Source organism: Mandrillus leucophaeus, unplaced genomic scaffold, assembly GCF_000951045.1.
Source record: "Mandrillus leucophaeus isolate KB7577 unplaced genomic scaffold, Mleu.le_1.0 Scaffold316, whole genome shotgun sequence".
NCBI classification, from domain to species: domain Eukaryota; kingdom Metazoa; phylum Chordata; class Mammalia; order Primates; family Cercopithecidae; genus Mandrillus; species Mandrillus leucophaeus.
This window is the reverse complement of record NW_012103321.1, coordinates 2,516,808-2,527,088: the sequence shown is the minus strand read 5'-3', so window position 1 is coordinate 2,527,088 and position 10,281 is coordinate 2,516,808. Positions and strand designations below refer to the sequence as shown.

The following is a 10,281-nucleotide window of genomic DNA, read 5'->3' as shown; positions in this document are numbered from 1 at the left end:
GCCTGTCAGGGAGGCGGGTCAGATAGGAGTGACACGGGGGCGGGGGGGAGCAGCTGGTCCTGGCCGCTGGCCCGCGCCTCCCGAATCTCTGACAAAAGTTTTCTGGCGTTGGAGAAGGAAAGAGAACGGATGGGACGGCCGGTGACACTTTGGGGTTCCCTCTCCCTCCCTCCTTCTCCTCACCTGCTTCACAGTCCCAAGTGTTTGGGGCTGGAGTCTCCTGTGGACCCGGCTTAACAAACCTCTGCCCTCCCGCTGGACAGTGCCGGGAGCCAGACGGGTAGTGGCAGCGTGTGACAGGGGGTGTCTGGGACCGGCCCTGCCTGACCTTAGCCGGGACGAGGGAGGGACCCTCGGCGTTTCTGGGGGGAGCACGCAGACCAGGGCTTGTTTTTGCTACTCGCCACCCCACCTCTGGTGGTGACTGCGTCAGGTCATTTTTGGGCCGCGGGGTTGTGGGGGAACCGGTCGGAAGCTGTTCGCTGGCGAGGCCTCACCAGAGTAGGAATTTTGGTTGATATTGAGTCCATTTCTCCTTGAAGGCAGGCAGTATTCTTAGATCTACTGTTCATTTAAAAAGAAGGAAAAGAAAAAAAAAATGACTGCTACTTACTGAGAAGAAAATTTCTGTTCTCCGCTGATTCAGCTGATCCCGCTTTATCCGCGCACCTTTGACCCCGCAAACATTCATAACCCATGTTGGTTTATTTATTTGTTTTTAGAAATTACGGTGACTATAATTTAGTAAAAGACGCTTACTCCCCTCTTCCTCCAAGTTAATAACAAATGCCTAACTAAACATCAGGATTCCTGTAGCTTCGGTTCCTGTATCCACAATTTGAAACGCTTATCTCAAGTACAGTTCCATTTGGCGATTTGGAAGCAAAACTCTAAATGAAGATCAAACAATATGTACTGCTTTATACCTGCTTCTTTTTGATAATTTCAGAAGTTATACTGTGTTTACACCTATACTGTGTTGGGATTGTTAAACGTACTTTCAGAGACTTCTGGAGATACCATTTAAAGTATGTTAAGAGCGTCAGATTGAAAGCAATACAGGATTTGAATGATCAGCATTCATTCAGCTATTTTCTTCATCTCATTCCTTCATCTGGCTTCTGTATCAGTAAAGTTAATTAAAAACATTTATTTTTATTCAATTTTGAATAAGTTGCTTCTTGCAAAATGTCTACTGCTCTGTGAACTTCTTAATCCGTTTTAAAGCAAAATAAGTTCAGTTATAGCTTTTTAAAGGATTCCGTAAGTCGTTGATTTGAGGAAAAAACCACTGGGCAACTGCCTCGTGATTGAGGTCTATGAATATTTTCCATATGTTGGACATAGTTGTGACGGAGATAATAATTACCAACAAAAAGAGTAATCGTATTTACTTTTTCTTTATAAAGTTTGAGGGTAAAGCACTGGCTTAAAATAGTGGTTTCAACTCTAATTTTGCAGTGCAGTTGAGAAGACTTGTATTTCAGAGTTTCAGAAAGTTTTACAAAATTATACTCTCCCAACAGATTTCAAAAAATACTTATCTCCTACTGAATTTCTTGAATGTGTGTTTTTGAAGCAATTATTTTAAATTGTGAAATAGAGACTTTTAAAGTGCCTTGAAAAAGGCATGTCTTACTGCTAAGTGAAATACAGCCATTGCAGGCTGAGACTGCTTCATCAATCTTGCAATTTCACTTCTGAATTAAATATATGTTAGAGAAGTCACCAGCAGTACACCCCAAATCCCTGACTGTGTGCTGAGCTCCTGTACTGTTCACAATGCAGTCTGAAGATTTAATACATTTTCACCAGAGAAAACTTAGACTAATCCGAGAAAGAATTAGGATAGATTCCTAATTAATATATGAGTATTGAACCAGTTTATTGCCTGGGTAACTTTTTCTCTGGTTGGAGAGAATAAATTACAATTTTATTTAAATGATTTATATTGTGTTAATCTTCTCGTATCTCCTGTTGAGCCAACTAGATTGTTTCAGTGTGTGAAGTGCAGGGGAAAAGACAGAAGAAAAAGAAAATTAGATTGTCCTGTTAGAGTTACACCCCACGTTGCTCCCTAATTAAAGGGCAATTGAGAAAGAAAATACAAAGCTGAGATACCGCTGTGTAATGCTGGGAGACCAGATCTCCCATTCTTCCAGGAACTTCTCTGGACAAGTAAGCTTAGGCACTCATTTGAAGCCATGGGATATACTTTTACAAAGATGAAACGTGATTGAGTTTAATCTACATAGGGGCTTAAAACAAGTCAGAAATACAAATACTGGGAAAGTCATTTCCTTTGGCAGGGGAAGTTGGCATAATGGTTATTGAAAGACTGTGAAAAAGAGAAGCTTCTCCTCATTCTTGAGTTGTATGTGAGTGGGCGTGGAGGCAGAGAGAAGCTCCTATTAATTTATCATGTATAGATTTCCCTAGTTTTTCTTTTAGTTTTTTTTTGTGTGTCATATCCCTCTAAAAGAATTCTGTGAAGTGACCACTTAGCATTGCTTCGTTTTCTCACTTCATGCTTAAAAGGATAGGTATTGAGTTGTTTTCTCGTTTTCTCACAAGGTGAAATAAAAAGGGCAGGGTAGGGCAGGGGGTGCCTCCTTACTTCTCCCTTCCCTTATAGCGAAGTAACTTTTTGCCTAGGATCAGCAATACATATCATTGCTCTGTAAGAAAAGAACTTAGGAACACTAGTTTCACCTTGAAACTTTATTGGCATCTATGACAAATGTTACAGTGACGGGGCTTGTAAAACAGCAGAAACTGCAAGCTAGCCCGGGTGAGCTTCTCCAATATATTACTAACTCCGTATCAGTTTACCCTGGGACTGAAGTACGCTTTCCACCAGAGCTCTGAATGCTTTGCTGCTGCTGCTGCTTTCTCTTAAAAATCAAGTGGTGCCTCCTGCCATATAAATGGGGGATGGGGCCCTTCCTTCCCCCTCTAATATTTCTGCCCTCATTTGCTGCTGGGCTGCCTGAAGTCATTGATTTAGTCAGGCTTCATCGGAGTGGCCTCTTCCCGGGTTCTGGGAGCTGGTGTGTTGCCTGAAACATTGTCACTTACTCTTGAAAAGTACAGAGAGACAGTCATGGGTGCGCCTGGCATGTCTGAGGAGCATCTCAGTTGTTCTCTCAGCAGAGCCCATTAGTTTTTCATGCCTTTTTTGTGAAGATGTGCTTCCCTAGGACCTGGGAGGGAGCCACTTTGGGTGTCTGGGGGGAGAGTTGGACCACCTTGCAACTTTCCCAGTTGGGGGAGGGGTCTCTGTCCCCTCCCGATTTACTGGAACCCTCCTGCGCAGGGAACAGTGCTGGAAACAGCGCCGTTGTGTGCATGGGTGTGGGAGCAGGGCTTGAGGCTCCCTTACTGGGAATGCCACGCTTTCCAAGGGTTTAGGGAGAGGGGCTGGGGAGAGAAAAGGAAGTCTGAGCCTAACACTGGTTTGTCGGGTTGCTTGCTAAGGGGTCAAGGAAAGAGATAAAGGAGGGCGAGTGTTTTCTGACCTTCCCTAGTCCCTCCCCACCCAGGTGGAAAACGCAGGTCCTGTTTGGGCAACTTCCAGCCCTGTGGCACACCAGCAGGCTTTTCGTGCTACCGGGGAACATCCGCTGCGCCCCTTCTGCCCTGCGCCTCCTCTATCAAAGACCAGCGAGCACCTTAGATTTCAGACGTGGTCAGGGTGGGAGAAAGCTTTGGCTTCAGTGCGTGGGCTTTTGTGTTTCTCTCTCTCTCTCTCTTTCTCTCTCTCTCTCTCTGTATGTGTGTGTGTGTGTAAGCCCAGCCTCATCCCGTAACACACATGATTTAGCTATTTTACATCTTTCGTTATCTAGCGCCCTGAAACTGAACACAGAGCCATATATTAGATTGAGGTTAGAAGAGGTGGCGACTGTTTATTTAAGGTGATAAAATGGTCCATCAGCAGTAATCTCCATCGATATGTGCCACCAGGAGATGAAGGATGAGGGGACAAGCCACAATTAATTGCCCTATAGTTTTGTAGGAGAGAGTGGAGCCAGCCCAGACCCTCTTCGATCTCCTCTCGCGGCTCCTATTCATCATCTCCGCATTGTATATGGCAGCCTCGCAGGGGCAGGGGCCGGCGAGGTTTATCTCCGCGCAATATTCTCTCACCCTCACAAACTGGCGCTCCCATTTAATTTATTAATACAGTCATCGGAAGACAAATAAGACCCACATTTTCTCCCTCCCACCTTCTTGCCCTCCTCCTTTTGTCTCTCCCTCTTGGTCCCAGGGCCAAGCCGGCAGCCAGGCAGGGCAAAGAACGCCTAGAGCTTTTGCGATTCGCCGGGAGCTTTAAACTCGCCTAGAGGGAGAGTTCCTGAGAGGATTCCCACGAGCTGGGCCGCCCCGCAGGGTCGAGACTGCAATCAATTGACTCCCCTTCCAGCGGCCAGGCAAACCCGCCTCGCCTCTGAATCTACTTCTAGACCCTCTCCCGGGGCTTGGAAGACCCCTGCCGGGTGGAGGAGGAGGGCCGGGTGGGTGGCGGGGTGCAGTGGGGACGTTGGATCGTGGATGATGTCGGCGGCCACGCCTCATGTTAGAAGAGAGCTTTTCGTGGGCAGGAGCGGGGTGGGACCTTCAAAACTCAGCCTTCGGCCCTGAGGCCTGGGCGCCCCACCCCGCCCATCGCTCCCCCTCAGCCATCCCATCTAGCCTATAGCTCGAGAAGGCAGTGGGGGGAGCGCAGGCTGGAGCCCCGGGGGCGTGAACCCCACGCGGGAGGTTCGGGTCCGGGCACTCTGCCTGCCTACCCTCTGCCCGGCTGCCCAGCCCCCACGCCCCTCCCCGCCCAGGGCGCACGCGGCACTGCCAGCAGGCTGCACTCCCGGGTCCTCGTCGCCAGGCTGGGATCGATGGACGCCGGCCCCTCAGATCTCGGCCTGTGGGACTGAGGGCCGCGACCTTGGCAGCGGTAGGGGAGAATTTACAGCCCGGGTGGGTAGTGCCGCCCAGGCGGGGAAGCAAGCTTTTCACCTACTCCTTGATTTCCTACGTACAGGGTGGGTGAGAGCCAGCGAAGGCCTCGGGCAGGTACTGGGGAGTGAAAATGTGGTGTAGCGCGCACTCCCCGCGCGCCTACACGTGACTGTTGGCCTCTCCACAAGCCAAAAGCCCAGAAGCGTTTTATATTTCACCTTTCCTAGAACGAGAAATGAAATTCCAGAAAAGAAAACCATGGTCTGCTTTGCTGCCTTTACCTTAAAATAGATATATTGTAAAGATCTATTGCACTTTAAAGACATTGAAACAATACAGAAGGATAGGAAATTAAGAGTGAAAGTCTGCTCTTAGCTGCACTTGGCCTGGCCTTCTGATGCCAGTAGGTGAACAAGTCTGTAACCTAATGACAGCACCTTCCCTACCCTTAAACAGGAGCATTGACAGATTTATTCAAGATAGAAAAGGAACCATGGTCTCTTATATTACCTAATGCTAAAATGGCATTTCAAAGTGTGTTGCTTAGAGCATATGAAAGTATCTCTCACAAATGTAAAAAAAAATTTATGAATAACAATTATGAACTTGTACAAAAACTCTTCCCCTGATTTTAAGAGAAAGTATGAACATTTACTTGCTTCCTTGTTAGGAACTTAAGTAGTTGTGTTATGTATTGCTTGCCCTGGAATGCTCTGTGTGTGTATATATAATATAATGACATATATACATTTATACATAGTTTGGGCATATAGCCTACTTCTCTTTCAAACCTTTTCATGTAGGTGTTTATACTCTGCTAGAATGTTTGTCTTGAGCATATTTGTCAACCCCAAGAAATGTTACTTGTTTTGAATATCCTCAAGCTACCCTGAGACTCAGACATAAGTTAGAACCCAAATGTTTCAGGTGGGGGAATTTTGTGTATTAAAAAATAACATTGGAATATAACATGTATCTTGATGGCAGTTGGTCAACCTTTCTGGCAGAATATTTTGATATAGCATGAAGTGGTTCACAAATTAAGAAGACCTTTGTTGGGTGCACTAATTAAAGTTGATTGACTTTGTCTAGCCTGCTGTGGACCTAACACACAGGTAGTCTTCTAGATATTGGTAGAGCCTCAGTTTTTCAACTCTTTATGGAGACAAATGAAACAATAAGTTGAAGATGGCTTTAGAGGACTTCTTGGAGAAAGGCCTTAGCCACAGTTTTATTATCATGCATTACAAATATTAGAAGTATGCTTTTGTCTATGAGGGTAGTGGTACCTATGCTGATGTAGTTGATGGGATGACGTGTGGAGAACCATGTTGGAAGTTGACAATCTCTGGTACAAGCTGCTAGGGAATGAACACTAAACACTCTTGCTTCTCACCATTTGCATCATTGAGTTGAGCAGAAAAATAAAATAAAATAAAATAAGTTAAGCAACTCCCTGGAGTGACTTATTTCTATTTCCATGGGCATATTGCCTTTGCTTATTGTCATTTGCTTTTACCTATTTTTGCAAAGGTGCTGAAAGGCTGTCTCTGAGGTCAGACAATAACATTCAAAATTATAGACATTATCTATGTATTTTCCTATCCATTCTCTTACTTTAATGTCTGAAAACACAAGAGTGTGGGAAAGAGGGAAATCTCTATAACTCAGTCATGCTACAGCAATTTTCATGGCCCCCAAATAGTTACTTCAGTGAAATATTTCAATTCAATTGAGTCTTGAGTTTGAATGTTAAATTCTCCCAGCTTTCATTAGTCTTTTAAAAATCTCTGGGTTTAGAGGCCTTGCAGTCAGGCAGCTTTGGCTGTGAATCCTTTCTCTGCCACTTTCTAGCTTCTGGTTCTTGGTGGAGTAACAGGGCTTGGAAATTGCTTTATCTGCAGAATGGGAATCGTGATACTTAGATAATATGCTGGTTGTTGGTTTCAGACAGGTGTCTCACACATAGTATGCACTGTAATTGTGTTTATTGTCTTTCATGTAATTCCCAAAATGTCTTGAAGTTTTTATTTTCACAATCAATAAGCTTGAGAGGGTGTGTGAAGTGTGTGTGTTTCAGAGGGGCTGACATATGGATAAGTGTGAGAATACTCCATCCAGGCCCTGGGGTCAAAAGCAGAGTCTGGAAGAATTTTAACAACAGTTCGTGTTGTTGGTAGAGGAGGGACAGAAAAGGGCATTTGTGTGAGGGAGACCCAGAGGCATGGACACTTCTCTACTTTGGGAAACAAGTTGTTGCTTTTCACCTCAGAGGTCTGGGGACATTTCTGAGAAGCTTGCGACCCTAATTCTTCAGCTCTCTTGGGAGGAGTGGAGTAGTAGCTGCTGACTGAAGGGAAGGCTTGGCTGGCTAGAGCCCTCTCCAGTGAGACAGGATGCTTACATAGTCAGCCCTCCTTTGCTGCGAAGCAAATGGCAAATCGAGGGTTCCCTTACCATGCTGGGTTGCGATTAGGTGTTCCTTACACAAAAGTTCCATACGGACTCACAAGTTTCTCGGGCGTTTCGGCCATTTCAGCGCAGATAAGGCACATCCAGGGTGATCCACCAGGTCTGGCTGCGGCCAAGGCCTACGGCAGGTGCCTGGATGCCACGAGGGCCACCCCGCCGCCCCGCGCTGGCACGTCCACCGGTGGCCAGCTTTCACCGTGTCCGCCAGGCGGGACTTGCCAGGTGTCAGGCCCAGTGCCATAGGCCTGACACTTGCGCGGGGTCACCGTGGCTCCTCAGGGAAGCTGGGCCAAGGAGGCTGGGTCGCGCCGGCGGGCGCCGAGGCCACCTTCTCCGGGCGGGCCCTCAGCGCTGAGGCGCAGACACGGCGGCTCCTCCAGGCCCATTAATAACCCGGAGGGCGCTGCGATCCGACAGCGCAGTCGCCACAGGCTCTGTTTCCCGTGGCCGCCTGCCCCCTTCCCGCCCAGTTCGAGTGGAGGGATACTGGGCGCCCACTGCCGCCCGACCCGGAGGGTGGGGGTCCCTCTTGCGCATGCTGCTCTAGGGAGTGTCAGAGAGAGCGAGCTTCATCAACAGCTTCACCCATTGCATAGCAAGACAGAATCGCGTTTAGCCTGGAGAACAGCCGTCGGGGCAGGAGTTGGTGCCTTCTCTAACAATTACGCTGATCGTTAAATTTGCTATTCGTTTCTTTCCGGTGTCTAGGAAGAGCGTATACACCAAACCCTCCAGAACAGCACCCCCGTCTCCCACCCTGCCCCACCTGTCCCCGCCCTGCTTCAGTGCCTGGGGGAGAACTGACTGGTCGCTTGAGGGACCCCAGTGCGGGCGCGCCTTTGGAGTCCTGGGGCTGCGGCTCCTGCTCTACTGGGCTGCAGGCCTGCTCTGCCCTGTCCCGTGGGCGTTTGGGAGGCAGTCGAGGAAGACTCCGAGTCTCTGGGTCGAAGGAAGTGTGAATGGCACCCGCGATAGACTCCCCCCCGCCCCCCGTCCGGTGAATTTAAATCGTCTCCTGTGTAATTGTAAAAAGAGGAAAGCTAAATATCCAGACGAATAGTATGGAATCTCTTCGAGTTAGCAGATTGGGCAAGAGACGGGCTTTTTCCCCCGCAATACAAGGATAAACACATCCTGAAACTCCGGATAGAAACCTTAGGAATGGGCGAAAGGGTCAGAAGCAACGAGATACAGTGGGGAAGAGAGAGACAAAGAGAGACAGAGACAGAGGGAGAGATGCAGAGAGACTGAAACCGGAAGGAGAAGTCTGGAACTATCGGTTCCGTGGAGAGCGGAGATGCTATCTGCTCCCAGATCCGAAGGCTTTTTGGGGAGCCTAGAGTCCTGGCCCGGTACCAGGCAGATCTGGGCTCGGCGAATTCCAAGGGAGCGGCGAGGGTTCTCTTCTCCTCCTCCTCTGAGTTGCTTTGGTGCCCCCAAGGCATCACCTTCCTCGAAGGTGGCTTACCCAGGCGGGCGATGATGCTGTTGTCTCGGGAGTTTACTCAAAGTTGGTCCCCTCGGAGCGGCCGGATTAACCCGCTCCCTTCCCTTCCTCCTCCTTGTCTCCCGCAGGTTGCGATATGTGCGCGGACAACCGCAACGGCGAGTGCCCTATGCACGGGCCACTGCACTCGCTGCGCCGGCTCGTGGGCACCAGCAGCGCTGCGGCCGCCGCACCCCCGCCGGAGCTGCCGGAGTGGCTGCGGGACCTGCCTCGCGAGGTGTGCCTCTGCACCAGTACAGTGCCCGGCCTGGCCTACGGCATCTGCGCGGCGCAGAGGATCCAGCAAGGCACCTGGATTGGACCTTTCCAAGGCGTGCTTCTGCCCCCAGAGAAGGTGCAGGCAGGCGCCGTGAGGAACACGCAGCATCTCTGGGAGGTAAGTGGCCCGCTGCACAGTGCCTCGCCACCCAGCAGGAGCCTTGGCCGGCAGGGAGCCTGGCCTTTGGCGATGGCAACTGCGAAGAGAGCCTCCCTTGGCTTCCGGAGGGTAGCGGAGAATAGATTTCTCTGGTCTTGTAGATGCCTGGTGTCTGAGGCACCTGCAGTAAGGAGGCTGACAGAACTGGGGCTGACACAATAGCCAGGGAAACAGAGCCTACAGGTGTCTGAAGACAGCGTCACCTTAACCTACCTCCATTCCAGCTAGAATGGATTTGACTGTTGGTCTCTCTGAACTTTGAGAAAAAGAGAAAACAGCTGAGGAGATGGAACAGAGGAGGGTGGGCATTAGAATGTTTGAGCTGGGTGACCTTTATGTCCCATTCCAAGCACTTCCAGTGTGCTTCTGTGTAGTGAGCAGAAAGGAACAGAAGCACAGAGGGGAGGAAGGAGAGACTGGCCCCTTTTCTCAGATAAAAACAATTTTGTCAGTGTTGAACGTGAGAGACCACATGTTTCACAACTTTCAAAGGACCCAAAGTAGGCAAATTATATTGGGAATCAGAAATCACAAATTCTGCTGCTTCTCTGATGAACGGAAATTATGTAGTCTTCATCAAGATGGAAAATCAGAACGTGGAAACACTGAACACTTTGGTGTAACCCAGTTGAGGATAATACTTTAATGGCACAATCTTACCTGAAGCAATTATTTTAAAATAACCTATTTGAAAAATGTCAGCCTGAGGTTTCTCCCAAAACGTCATGGTGGATTATTGAGGTTCACTTCTGAAGAGATAGATGCTTATCATTAGGTAATCCTCCTACCAATCTTAGACACCTCCATCCAAGGAAAGTTGCTTATGTAATACAAGATGCCAGAAGTCATACCCTCAAGCAATATGTAAATCTGACTAACTGGGAAAGTGGTAGAATAAAGTGGGAATAGCTAGAAAATCAAGTTT

At 48.5% G+C, this 10,281-nt stretch overlaps 1 protein-coding gene across 1 annotated transcript in view; it reads left to right on the top strand.

Annotated features, from left to right (window-relative positions):
* The window catches only part of PRDM6 (PR domain containing 6), a 98,513-nt gene that overhangs the window by 2,392 nt on the left and 85,840 nt on the right, over positions 1 to 10,281 (top strand). The window contains exons 3-7 of the mRNA XM_011987793.1: positions 3,543 to 3,688; positions 7,436 to 7,628; positions 8,140 to 8,428; positions 8,746 to 8,890; positions 9,007 to 9,314. Coding sequence (XP_011843183.1) covers positions 3,543 to 3,688; positions 7,436 to 7,628; positions 8,140 to 8,428; positions 8,746 to 8,890; positions 9,007 to 9,314 — 1,081 coding nt within the window. The remainder of the gene's footprint in view (positions 1 to 3,542; positions 3,689 to 7,435; positions 7,629 to 8,139; positions 8,429 to 8,745; positions 8,891 to 9,006; positions 9,315 to 10,281) is intronic.